General features: G+C 39.9%; 1 protein-coding gene across 3 annotated transcripts in view; it reads right to left on the bottom strand.

The window, feature by feature from the left end:
- The window catches only part of LOC113543513 (roundabout homolog 1), a 193568-nt gene that overhangs the window by 2315 nt on the left and 176840 nt on the right, over nucleotides 1-14413 (bottom strand). For all 3 annotated transcript variants that reach the window (XM_026941778.3, XM_026941779.3, XM_026941780.3), the window contains 11 exons: nucleotides 11952-11978; nucleotides 11261-11303; nucleotides 9841-9995; nucleotides 5703-6053; nucleotides 5475-5591; nucleotides 4633-4777; nucleotides 4324-4542; nucleotides 2133-2596; nucleotides 1136-1309; nucleotides 796-1038; nucleotides 486-691 (listed from right to left, as the gene is read on the bottom strand). In XM_026941778.3, the coding sequence (XP_026797579.3) occupies nucleotides 486-691; nucleotides 796-1038; nucleotides 1136-1309; nucleotides 2133-2596; nucleotides 4324-4542; nucleotides 4633-4777; nucleotides 5475-5591; nucleotides 5703-6053; nucleotides 9841-9995; nucleotides 11261-11303; nucleotides 11952-11978 (2144 nt within the window). The remainder of the gene's footprint in view (nucleotides 1-485; nucleotides 692-795; nucleotides 1039-1135; nucleotides 1310-2132; nucleotides 2597-4323; nucleotides 4543-4632; nucleotides 4778-5474; nucleotides 5592-5702; nucleotides 6054-9840; nucleotides 9996-11260; nucleotides 11304-11951; nucleotides 11979-14413) is intronic.

Raw genomic sequence — 14413 nt, 5'->3', positions numbered from 1 at the left:
GTCAAACGCATCTTTTTGAACTGCTGCTCATGATACATCACAGGGCAGCATGACACACTCGGAAGATAGTGCTATTTGCCTCCTTTCACATACATGAGCTCACAGATAATTGGCTAGTGCTGCTGTGATTGACAGGAGAGAAAGTATGCCATCCTTTCCACTCAGAGAGCCAATTTTGCTCTCTTGGCACTGGAAAAATTAGGGAAACTGACTCGTATATATTTTATTTAAAAAAAGACTTATTAAGAACACTCTTGGCCTTCAGTGTCAAAATATAATTTCCAATTTTCTACCTGTATGTTAAAAGCACACGTTTTATAAACATCATGCACTATAATTCTAGTCGAATGATTCCAGTATAGCATTAGACTAATGCTATAACCATTTCAAATATCCTTATGTTATATTATGTTATAACCATACTGGTTTGCTGTCACACTTTACAATTAACGTATTTAAGAGTGAGGCAATCTTCAGTATCCTACCTCTAACTCTTCTTCCTTGTGGGAAAAGGCCCCCAAACTTGGGAGCCCTGTATCATTGGGGTTTTTACGGCCTCCTGATCCTGCCTCCCCTCGCCGACGGCCCCCAGAGCCCCGGGACGACACTGAACTGGAGGAGCTGGGAGTCTCCCTCTGCCCCTGTGCTGTGGGGAATGATGGCCGGTTGTATGGCGGAATGTCCTCTGCAACTGCACAAACAGCACGGACAGAGAACAGTGAGGACATGAGCTACTCGAAACCACTGAAGCCCTAGTCTCACAGTGTAATACAAACTATAACATGCCATAGTTACCTGCATGTTGGCGTGTTTTGCCAGCACCTTTTCCTCCGTGCGTGTTCCGGTGTTTATCTTGCTCCCCTCGTCGCTCAGCTGAGGTCTCTCTTGTCCGGTAGCCCCCTGCACTTCCCCGCCTGTCTCTGGACTCGCCACAGCCCATCCTGGGCAGCGTTGCACCCCTTTCCTCATATCCACACCTGGAACCATGATTGGTGGTCTTCATTCCAACTGAGGAGGGGCTCAGGGGCATTGATGGGTCTTGATAAGGGAACAGAAAAAGTGACGCCATGTATTTTTCATTTTGACTTTACGGTACTTCATACATTGACACACATGACACATTTGAGCATCATACCATCTGTATATTCATCTGCTTGCTGTTGTTGTTGTTGTTGCTGCTGTTGGCTCTGGTGACCAGCTGCATGTTGCTTGTGCCTTTTGTGTGGTTTCCTCTGCATCACTGCAGTGCTCATGTTGCTGTCCGTGGACACTGGGCTACTGGGACGGTGGCCAATGTGGTATCTTTGACCTTCAAGGGGGAGAAAAACATGTCAGTCTATTCCTGCAGGTTTTAAAAGACCAAGCCAAGCCAGGCCAATTTTAACTTCATTGACATTGTTTACACTTGGTATTGGTGTCTTGAGTATCTGGATTATGCACCATAGATGTATTTAAACAGATTTAAACTTGGTTGCTTGAATCTCTTCAGTAGGTCTGAGTCAATGTTAAATACATCAGTCATTACATGCCACACTTGACTACCAAAACTCCTCCCAATACATTACATCATAATGTAATGCCACAAAACCAAAGCAATGGACTTCTGAAGTGGTACTGCCTTTCTCAAGTGGGTACCCTGTCTGTCATATAACAGCTCATAAACATTTGTATATATAATTAATTAAAACTGGCCATCCAGTCCAGCACAGTGTACTAAATTTATCAGGTGGAATTTAGTGGCGTGTGGTCATTGCTGTATTAAACAGTCTAAACAGACATTGTCTCTGAAATACTGACTAGCAGAGCTGTTTAGGGGAATTAAAAATGGCATGCAAGGACACGATTTTCGATGCAGCAATCGGCTGTCAAATGCTATGAGCTGCTTTGGATATCACACATGAATATCAGTCTGACTAATCAGAAGGTAGTGTTAATGTATGCGTCTAAAATTATATTCATATCATATTTTGCGATGCAACTTTGTCCTATACATAATTAGTGCCACTCATTAGAGTACTCTTGTCCCCCCTTTCCTACCCCATGTCTAAAAACCTAGACATGCAACTGAAGATGCAAGAACTAGTCATATGTCAAGTGTTACTTCAAATCAGGCTCTCATTCCTGTGACTCACCGCCTCTTCCAATGTCTTCAGGCCCTGCTCCTGGATAATGGGCCACTCGCAGACCGGCATACTCAGCCGCCGTGGCAACAGCCTGGGCAAAATCAGCATCAGTGAAAAAAGAGCCATCGGAGGAGCTGATGGCACTGGAGCGGCCCGATGAGCCGTTGTCCTCCTCAGATGCCGAGCCCCAGCCGTTGATCATTGACCCAGTGACAGAGCTCTCCAGGTCACCCGTGCTCGAGGCCGGAGTCTGCTCCAGGCCCCTGTGCAGATGCAGCCGGCGTGGGAGATGGAGCTGCTGCTGCTGGATCTGCTGCTGAGGCTGGTAGTGGGATCCTGGGTTTTGCTGGTACTGCCTCTGGCCTGACTCACCATCTGTGTGATCGCAGTCTTCGTCATCACCATCAGTATAGGCATAGGTGTGCGAGGGCGAGAGGGCCTGGGATGGAGGAGGGGGGCTCGCAATGTGTCGTCTGGAAAGAGGAACAAGTTTCATCAGCACTCATTCTATGGTTTAATATGATACACTAGATGTCTTTAGCCACCCCTACTCATTAAGGCAGACTGTAGGATACTGGAAGTATAATAGAAGATTGGGATGCTTAGTGGCTTGTATCATGGCAGTAGAGGTGTGTATCAGGACTGGGATCCTGTGGAACCAAACAAAAAGTTGCAGGATGGGTGGTTTTTAACTTTATATGGGCGGGAATTGGGCGGTCAGATGAAGCTTGCCAGGCAAAGAAAAGCCACATTCTTTAACATAAGAGCGTATACTGCGCTGAGTTGTATGTTCGTTTATTCATATTCCGTAAATGATTTATTCTGGTGAGGGTTGTTGTAATTTAATTTACTAATATGTTTAGATTTTGGAAACAAAACTAAGTTTATTAAAAAATATCATGGGCAGGTACAAACAAAAATAATTACTTGAGGAGCGAGTGGAAGTGGGATTTAAAAAACAGTCCTGCGCACGCCTCCACATGACACCACTCTAGAATACTTCTTTCCAACAAGACTGTTCATCAAATTTATGCACCGCTACAGCTGCTCGGCTCAATTATAAATAATATTGTGAAGTGTTTTTGTAATTCTGGCATGATGAATCATGCTTCACTGTCTGGCAGTCTGGCTGATGCGTCTGGATTTGGCAGAAATCTGGACAATGAGACTTGCCTCAAAGTGTAACGCCAACTGTAAAGTGTGATGGATGAGAAATAATGGTCTGTTTTGTTTTTTTTTTTTCACAGTTCCTGCTCGACCCCCTGGTTCTGTGATATCAACACATAATGCTACAGCATACAAAGACATTGTGGCCAATTTTGCCTTCTTTGGGGCAGCAATTTGGAGAAGCGCAAAGCAGTGTCCTTATAGAAACAGTCTGCTGAGTGCTGAATGGACGGATTTGATTGGTCTGCACAGAGCTGTGACCACAACCATTAAATTAACTTTTGGGAGGAATTAGATGGCATCTGTATGCTTGCATGTTTCAGAAAAGCTACTTTCTGGAAATTATATCTTGTTTAAAGTAATCCAGTGTTTTTCAATCTTGACGCAGTGGATCTGTAGCATACAAGTAATTACCTCAGAAGAAAATCTCTCTGCTCTGAAAAAAAGGAAAACCTATATTCTCCATACTTATGATAAAAAAAATTATAGAATGCTTTAATGAATAATTCAGTCAAATATATTCGTATTTTACCAATGTAGCCAATGTAGCTCAAATTAAACATGGAAGTGCCTTGTCTTGTATGGAACCAGAATTCCTTTTTACGCTATTGCTCCAGTGTTCTCTCATGCTGGTCTCATTCTAATAATTAGCTTTTTTTAAATATATATTTATACACCAAATTTAAATAACTGCTCCTAGGCTTTGATTATAACTGAGTACAGGGAAACGTTTCAAAATTCCCATCTTAGGTAATCACCTTGTTGTCCATTTTAAGTTTAATTTGCAATATGTGTTGTTTGGTATTTCACTGTTGTCATGGTTTGTAACATACCACACAGAGGAATGCTATTTTGTTCTACTATATTCTCGTATATCGCTTGAATGACACTAATGCTCTCTATTATCTACACTCTACGCTATAGATGAAGTGGACAGATACTAGGTTGAAAAAATGCTGGAGTGTTCCTTTACTGATTGTGAGTTGTGTATAGCAGGCAGACTGCAGATTATCAGGTGCTATTAGTGCAGTACCTGCGATCTTCCTGGCTGTTGTGTAGCTCTCCCTGAGGAGAGGGAGTGAGTGTGACGGTGGACTGGTGGCTGTAGGACATTCCCACAGGGGATGAGGCTGCCCCTCTAACAGGTGGAGTGGGGCACCTAACCAGATTCTCCTGCTCTTCCTCTTCTTCTTCTGTCTCCCCTTGGTGCAGGTACATGCGGGTCTGAAGCTTCTGCGAGTCTGGATCAAAACTGCAGGAAAACCAACACCAATGCATGATCTCTTACCTTTAGAATATAGGAATTGCCTAACTGTGAGTGTGTGTGTGTGTGTGTGTATACCTCTTATCCATGGACTGCAGGTAGTCCTCAGAGCTGCGGCTGGTCAGGGGGTTGATAGGAGGTGGAGGCAGTGGCTCAGCCCAGTTCACTGCACTCTGTTTAGACAGTTTAGGGGTGCGAGTTCCTTTTTTATGATTTTGACTCCCTGAGGAGAAAAAAATGATGACCTTCAAACACATTTCCAAATTTACACTTTTCCCCCTGTCCATGGTTAAATAGTTTTTCATTTTTAATGTAAGAAGCATGACAGAAATTAAATCCTCAGTAATTAAGGCTTAGCGTAAAAGATGTTGCCTTCTTATGAGTCTGCCTTGATGCCGAAGGTCTTAAACTTTATTTATTCTCTAGCTAAATAACTGCTCTTAATATGAAAAAATGCTGTGAACATTTTCCCCCATCCATGGCTAAACAGTTATTTCTATTTATCTCATTTTCCCTTTTCTCAGTCTTACCCAATACTGTATGTGTATTTTTTCTTTTTTTTTTTTACCTTCTGTAAAACTACAGTACAGTAATTGCTTTACCATAGAAGGACATAAATAATATCCTGTCATACAAACAAGAACACTGTGTACATTTTTTTCCCAGTCAGTGGCTGAACAGTTATTAATTATTAATATAAGAAACATTATTGGAATTAAAGCTTTTGCCTTTATACCCAATGATAAATGTATTCCAATTTCTTCTCTTTTTAAACTCTATTTAAACTACAGTATGATAATTATCAAATAATATACATAAGAACTCAAGAAATTCCTACTACTGACAGTAGGTTTTTAATTTGAATGCCAACTGTGACTGTCTACATGGTTGCTGTGATTGTGTGTGTGCTTGCATCATACCGGAGGTGCTGTTGCTAGCTCTATCAGAGCTGTGGTAGGACCCTGCAGAGCTGTGCTCATTTGCCTGATTATAGGGAATGGTGGCAGGCAGACTGACCTCACCTCCTCTGTAATGATCTGAGGATGCAGGATAGATTTCAAGAAATATACATGAGAAATAATAATATCACTACTACAAGAATATACAATTGAAACTATAGATCATGATGTATTGTTTTAAACACTCACCCTTGTTCAGCCTGTTTTGCTCCATAACATTAAACTGTAACTGTGACGGGAGTTCTGGGGGTTTTGGTTGCTGGGGCTTCCAGCGCTTGTCACAGAAGTCACCAGGCCCTGCACCACTGTTCTTGCTCATGATGTTTGATTGGATGAGCTGGGTGGTCGCATAAGGAGTGGGCTCATATGGGGTAGGTGGGCTGCCTCCGGGCCCCATGTAGCACATGCTGGGGTTGTTGAAGGTCTTCATCTCATTGAGTTTGTTAGACAGGTCTACATCGCTGTATACAGCTGAGTCGGAGCCGATCAGCACTCCTTGCTTATTGTCCAGTTGGCTGTTGTAGTTAGCAATGCAATCAGCTGAGGAAAAAAAGAAGAAATAAATAAATAAATCCCACTGCATTTATACTTAAATGTGGCTGTTTTTAGAACCAAACAACATGTAAGGAATAACAGACGACAGGGTGTGCTGCTATAGCAAAATAATCAACAATGCGGTGGTGATACGGTTGATGTGATACAGAAAATACAGAAAAAGTTCATAATTTGTCCTATAACAGCATGCTGCAAAGTTTTTACCACAGCAATTTGCCGAAGTCAGCCTTTTTTTATTACTAAAAGAACAACATGCCATATTTTTCTTTTTGTCTATTTACAGTTACATTTAATGTTGTGGAATGTCTGCTAAACAAGTTGGTTCCTGTTGTCACTAACATTATAGCAACTATAAACTGTTGCTCCCTCACCAGCCTCTCTTTTTCTCTCTTTCGAAGGTAATAAGAAAAAAAAAGCATCTTGTGATGCAAAATCCTCTTCAAAACCCTGAAGACTTTCCTGTGTTTGAAAATTTCTGACTTTTCCTGACACTGCAGACTCCTTTCAAAATTGCTAAATAAATGTCTCCTCACAGAAAACGTCCTATCAACAGTTATACATATTTTTTTTAATCTCTTAATGTTGAGCATTCACCATACAAGTCCCTGTGTAAGTTGTTATTGTAAAAATGATCACATATTAGAACAAACACATTAATAAAAACACCTTCTGACTGATCGGAATCAAGAATTCAACCGCTCCGTGGTTTAATACATATAAATACAGCATGACAAAATTCAACAGCATATTTAGAGCATCATATTTTTTCACCTCCTTGAATGAGAGAGATAAATGGACTAACTACAAAGCTTTAGCTTGTCAATGTGGAACATTTGTATGCAGGAAAATAGAGCTTGTTCTGCTGCTTGGTTCATTGCTTGCTTTATTGTTTTTGGTTATAGACACATTTTTCTTCACCATCTTTATCTGTGAAATACTGAGTGACAATTTAGAATCTGGGAGATCGCACCACAGTGCCTTATTCGGAAATATTTACAGGTGTAACTTAGGTTAGTTGGTTCTGTGATTATTTAGTCTGTTAACAGTCTACAGTCTTCCCTGTTCATATGTAAACTGACTAAACATTTACTGTCTACATCTCAGATGTTCTCATACGTCCATATTACGTATTATGTATTTTTGGATTTGTGATTTTTATCATATGTAATCTTACTCTGAACTTATTTGTAATCTTAAAGTTCAGTTACCATAGCGTGTCTTGTACTGTAGTCTGTCTCAGTATATCTATATTTAGCATCACAACCTTCACTGTCCTGTGTAAGTCCCACTGTTGAGCAGGGGAGCATGCATCAATGAGATACTATGGTGATACAATTACTTGATGTTATCTCCAGCAGCAGAGGAGGAAGATTGTCATAGTAAAACTTTTATGAATCCAAGTGAGCACAGATGGGCAGGATAAAGCAGGCTACACTCAAGGACAAGGTTTTTTTTTTCCCCACAAAGTACACAACCATGGATCGATCTTGGTTTCCTACCTGAGCGGACCAATAGATCTGAGTAGCTAAAACAAACAACTGGAGCCCCCATAAAATGAAGCCTGCTTTATTGCAGGAAGCCAATTAGACTGATGTTGGCTTTGTGTCCTCCTCAGCGTCTTTCTACGGCAGTCTAATTGCTTCAGAAGAGTTTTGAAAGGCACTAAAGAGGGTACTTTTCCAATAATCCAGATGTAAATAATTATGTAACGTATACTATATATTATATTGTCTTCTTTATTTAATCATAGTGAATGTTGTTCAGGCTCTCTGATCAATTATGTGCTGTAGTCCTGCAGGCTCATGACCAGAGAATATTTGATTTCTGATATGGAGCTGTACTCTGCTTAGAATAAGTCTGGAGTAATGTGGAGAGTCTACAGCCCTAAAACAACACCTCAGTCTGGCAGCTCCCAACAGACCTGATAAACTGGGCCATGGTCAGTAAGTAAAGGGAACTGAAAGCATGATACATTTCATGATAAATGTGCAACGTTTGTGTTGAACAGTGCATTGGCTTACAACATCACCTCAACAGGTTTTCAAGAGTGTTGGCTCATGTGTAAGCGGTATGGCAGGGATGGCAGCAGCAGCAGGTGATGTACGAGTTCTGCTCATACAAATAGCCCTCATGCTGCTTAGTCTCACTGGAACTGAAATTGTTTCTGTCATGTCCATCCTGTCTCACACCTCTATGGCTTTCTATATTCTGTGTAGACTGCCTGCTTTCCATATTTGGTCATAGCTTCCTGTTCTTGTTAACCTTCACTCTTTCTGGTCATTTTCACCTGTCTCTTGTTTCTCACCACTTTATTAGATATAGTCCTTGCTGCAGAACCAAAAGTCTAGGTGGTGGAGCTGGATCTGATCCAACTCCTCCTATATGCCTAACCCCTAACCCTAAGCCGCACAATGCTGTAAAACATAAAACAACACATTAAACACACTTATCGAGCCTGAAAGACACCATGTTGTCTCTGGACTTTTGGCTCAACTCTGCCCAGATAGGGGGAGCTGGATCAGGTCCTACTTCATGGACTTTTTGTTCTGCAGCAAGGCATGCTTGCCTTCTTTAAGTTCATTTTTCTATGTGTTTTATGTGCCTTGCCTGCAGTTCTAATCCATATGGTCCCTAATTCAGTGGTTTCCCTACACTGTTTCACAGAGAACCCCCAGACTAGCACATATTTGCTCTGTTCCAGGCTCCCAAAACATCTAATCCAAGCAATCAAAGACATGTTTTCATTCTCTCACTGCTCAAAACACATGTGTACCAGGTAATCAGTGTTCCTGATTAATTGGTTTAAAAACATTGAGAGTTGGAAGAGAGCAAAAACATGACCCGTCTGAGCACGAGTTTGGAAAACATTTTCCTATACTCTTAAAAAACTGTAAATGTTTGTCCCTCTAACCTAAGAACTATTAACGATCCAAGGAACCCATGAGGAACCATCTTCTAAGAGTGTATTACAGTGCAGTTACCATGTGTTTTCTTATAATTAGTACTTTTTATTTAGCTTTTATTTTCCTGGTAATCACAAAAGAAAATTAACATAAATGCTTTCACAAGCGAGACCTGGCCAAGAAGGCAGTAGATTACATTTAAAACCAGCACTGTAAAACAATTAAAACCAGCAGCAATCATAATGAAACAATTCCATTATAAATGGCTTACAATCTGATAATGAGATGATTTTTTTTTGTTTAATGTGGTGTGTTTTTTTTCCTGGTTTTAACCCTTGTTTTTTGTGCAACAAATCACTAGCAGAATATATTCAATATATCTGCTTTACAGAATAGCATTCAACATCCAATGTCATAGTGCCAGAGAGAGCCATCCCACAAGGTATTCATTAAGGAAAACAATTTGGTACATTTCCTTCCTAATTAATGAAACCCTGCTCTTGATATGCAGTGTTGCCTTCCCTATTAATGTTGATGTCTTGCCTCTTCCTTTTTTCTCCTTCCAACTTTCAACATGTGAGTCTCAATTGTGTTTGTTTCACACCTGCGTTCTCTCACCTTTTTTTCCCCCTCAATTAGGCATTTTCATTTTCTTGCACACCTTATGTGCAAATCTTAAGGGCAAGAAAGTGCTCATGACAGCACAAAAGCTCTGTCCTGCACAGATTCTCTTACCCAAAAAAACACCACACACATACTCTCCCTCTAACAAACCAAACACCAAATGGTGGATCTGCCTTTTTCAGCCATAAAAGATAGACATTGTAGCTTGAGCAGAAGTGTATTTCAATCATGATATATGCTCGTACCTGGACGGCTGTAGGTGGTCAGGTTGCTGTCGCTGGTTCCATTGCCACCGTTACAGCAGTTGATGCTGCAGTCTTTGTGGTTAGCGCAGGCGTTGGGCCAAGAGTCAGCTAGCCATGGCTGGTTAGCTGAATCTCCCATGTTCAGTAGGCCAGGCCTGCAAAATACACAGATAGATTTAGTTGTAAAGATTAAATAGTAATTTAATGTAATGGTAAAAGAAGAAAGGATAATATGTACAAATATGCAGTTAAAGAGGTACAAATGTGTTTCAAAGACGAGCACAAAAAGTAATATTCTTAAACTATGCCACAGAGATTAATTTTTACTTTTATTCTGATTTATGTGGACCACTGTGTACATGATAATGCACTCTAGAACCTTATTTCTCCTTTCAAATGTTTATATTCTTCCAGTAAGCACTGTCAAGAGATATTGAATATTTTGTGCATATTAATAATTTTCTCTAAAATGAACAGTCTCATCTCATCTTCAAGCCATACACAATAACCATATAATAAAAAGTAAAAACAAAAACAATGTACCACCCACATAGACATTCTGATCATATATGACATATAAATTGCATGTCATTTATATTGTGTAAAATGTCTCATGACATCTCCCATCACCCCTGTAGAAATAAACTAAGACTGGCAATACATCACATTAAATACAGTATTTATAGGACACGATTCATAATGCAGAGCTATGAAATCAATAAATAATTTCTCTCTGCATGGCTGTATGACTTCTTTGAGGTGACTTCATAACCATGACTCCAGGCGCAAAATAAACATCAAACCCAATGTCATTCCAAAACGTATTTTTCCAGACTCCCTGTTGAACAGCATAAATCTTTTAACTGGTAGAAGAACAGTCAAAGTGTGTGTGTGTGTGTGTGTGTGTGTCTGATGACAAACTCTCACACACTGTAGCTTATAGTCTTGGGTTCACTAAACCTCTGTGTTTTCTGTTTCACTAGGTTCATGCACAGAGCATTTTAGTTAAGATTAGCTTTGGGGGTGCTAATATTTTTTGCTTTAAAGGATAATGTGATTTCTGTTTGTTCCATTGCACAGTCAAGCCCGAGATTTAATTACAGGTTTGCAGGCAGGCATGCAAATTTAGACGCTCATGCAGGAAGGTATTAGAGAAGCTAAAACGGCAAAAAATTACAAATCTGGGGCATGTTTGTGCTTATGCGGAGATATAAAATGTCATTACTCTAATGGCTAGTGCTATTATTTAGATCATATTGAGATTGTATGGGTGGAGGAATATGAATATTGTGTCTTGGCTCAACATCTCCCCCTGTTGGATTTTCTTGGTAAAGTCTCATTTTTGTCTTCCCTCTCGATGCACACGTGTGCATTCTCTATCTCTTCCACAGACATAAACACACGTCATAACCATACTTACCGTCCGGCACTGCAAACAGCTTCTCCTCCTCTCTGATATGCCACTAAATCAGGACAGAGAAGAGAGCATTCATGAATCATACAGCATAAAAGACACGAGCCACAAACCACTTCCAGTTGCAAGGACGTGTTGTCTCACGCTCAATCCCCCTCTTCCTTTCACTAATCCAAACAGAGTACGCCATTTCGCATCTATCTTATGACTCATGTCATCCATCTACAGGTACAAATATCAATAATCTCCACCTGGGAGCAAAAACAAACATGCAGGGGAAGGCAACAGATTCAGATCAGATCCTCGGGCTGATACACTTGATGATGGGAATTAAAGTTCAAACACGTCCTAATCGAGATGAGATTACTTACTGGAACCACACACTAAGAGACTGTCCCCTGGGGGCAGTGAAGATGAGGTTGAGACCAGGGGCAGCGTGGGTTTGTGGTTAAGGGCATGCTATGGGCATGCAAGGATATGTCAGAGATTTGGGGAAAAACAAAAACTAGATTCTACGCATTATTTCAACCACCACAAACATTTCTGGCATGTCTAAGGACTAGATAGGGCACGAGTGTTTTAAAGCATCAGCAACAGTACAACAGTTTGAAGTGTTGCTCAATATTTCATCACATTTCCTCTTTACACCCATTTATGTTATGATATGAAAGTGCCAAATGTGAAGAAGTCTGCATACCTGTTGGTGTGAAGGTGAATGATGGAACTGTAAAAAAAAAAAAAAAAAAAAAAAACAGAGAGAGAGAGAGAGAGAGAGAGATTTATATTGTTAATGATGTGGTAATACATAACTGCATCAAATATCACATAAACAGGTACAGCAGTAGCAGTGAATTATTCAGGGATAAGCCCAAAAAAGGTTGTCAACAGTTTAAACACAGAGGTGCGAACATTGCTTAAAAAAAAAAAAAGAAAAAGGAAAAAAACCCTGATAAATCCAGCTTGGTCTGAAAAGCTGCCAAAACCCAGGCCGAGCTGCTCAAACTGGTAGACCATCATTGCCATAAAATGTTACTTTCCAGCTTTCTCTTTTCTTGACTACATTAAACAATAAATGTTTCAGATCTTCTTACTGTTGCCTTACAGTTGTGTTATATTCTTTTCTATGATAGAAGATTAGTAGCAATAATTCAGAAAATGTTTCTTTTCTGCTAGCATTTACCATCTGGCAACAAGGGTCTAAAAGTTTGACCAGCTCGACCTGTGTTTTGGCAGCTGGTAGCAGGGCAGACCAAGAATTTTTCAACTGGAGATTCTGGCACGAATAAAGAAGAAACAGAATTCTACCACAACATGCCTAGCATATTTGTTGGTTTGTTGGATTTTTTTTCTAAACAGTAAGAACAATAAGAAAGCTTCACAAAACTTCTTGGCCAAACAACCCCAAATGGACATTGTGAATTTTCTTGGCATTTTGGTTTCTCTTTTTTTACTGTCACATGTGTAAGTCCATATTCAGTTAATATTTTTGGCATATTTTCACATTTGACCATTTTTATTGCTGAACTCATATATATAGTGAGACATATTAGTATAGCTAAAAAAAGACTAAAATAGGATGTACACTTGACTAACATTTCAAAATAGTAGCACACAAAATCTGTCTTCATACATCAATATTCGTAAAATTAGTTAAATAGGAGATTGGGAGTTTCTCTTATGACTCCAATTACAAAAGTGACCTCACATGGGGTCACGACCCTTAGATTGGGAACCCCTGAAGTAATAATTGCCACTTCGTCCATTTTTATTTTTTTTTTACTGTCCAAAGAACAAGATTTAATAAGTCACAGGTCGAAAATGCTGGAGTGGAGCAATCGTAACCCCATCTTTCCTTTTATTGAATGGGCATTTCGGCTTTAGCTGAACAAGCAGAAAAGTGTACTTTCATTCGCCTCCCATATCGCAATAGCAAGGGGTCAAAAAAGCTGCATAAATGTTGGCAAGTGTGTCAAAGCAAATCTATGCTACATTTAAAGGAAGTGAGACAAACACTTTGGCTCCTTCCAAATGTAGTTACAAACATCCTGACAATTGCGTGACTATTACACCTGCAGCCCTCTAACTCTACCCCTCCCTTCATCCTCAATCTTCTAATACAAAAGCAGAGAAAGAACACACACACACACACACACACACACACTCTCACTCAAACACACACACACAAACCCCTTCCAAATGTCAGCTTGTGAATGTCAGTGCCGTCTCTGACGTGCTACTCCTCTGATCGTCAGGCTTTTTTGAGCTCTGCTGGAAAGATTACCCTAACACTTTTTTTATTTATTTTTCACCATGTTATCAGTCTAGCTGCTTTTTGCAATTCCAGGATGAAAGCAGATGACAGCAGTCACGCCAGATAGTACCAGAGAAGCAGGAACACGCTAACCGTGACCGAATGAAAGTAATTAAATTACTATGGTGAGACCAAATGCAGTGTGATCTGCCTTTCAGACAGGGATGTATGCATTTTTCTAAGCGTGCAGCCATTTCATGTTTCTAGATTTTCTGCAGTTTGAAAAAGCCTCTTTGCTAGTCATATTTTTCTAAGTCTCTTTTGCACAGCGGGATGAACATTCACTGCTGATGTGTCATGCCATTCCGTGGACTTGTGTGAACAGTTACAGTTACAATTACTTTCTCCATCTGGTGTGTTGCTAAATCAGGCTTTAGAAGTGATAACAGGAAGTGACAGAGTGATGATGTACACTGTATGCAATAAACAATAATTACATTGCACTGTAATTATATTTAACAGCTGATTTTCACTGTCAGTGATTGTATGTTGACTATAAATCACTGTCTGTTGTAAAATTATTCGATGTTGTGTATATCGTGTATAAGTATAGTATATTGCATATTGTATATTGTGTGAATTGTATTCTCTGCTGTTGACTCCAGCATCAAGACAAATTCCTTTTAGATTTGTACTTTTTGAATAAAAGATTCTGATTCTGGTACTGATTCTAATTCGGATTCTGATTCTAACACTGATTCTGATTCTGTTTCGGATACGGATTGTGTTTCTAATATTGTTTCTGGTACTGACACTGATTCTGAGGATCTGTTTCTGATACACATAATGATTCTGATTCTGTTTTTAATTCTAATTCCGATACTGATTCTGTTTCTGATACTGATTCT

The sequence above is a fragment of the Pangasianodon hypophthalmus genome, chromosome 17, assembly GCF_027358585.1.
Source record: "Pangasianodon hypophthalmus isolate fPanHyp1 chromosome 17, fPanHyp1.pri, whole genome shotgun sequence".
Taxonomy (NCBI): domain Eukaryota; kingdom Metazoa; phylum Chordata; class Actinopteri; order Siluriformes; family Pangasiidae; genus Pangasianodon; species Pangasianodon hypophthalmus.
The sequence above is the reverse complement of the archived record's forward strand: the minus strand, read 5'-3'. Positions and strand labels throughout refer to the sequence as shown.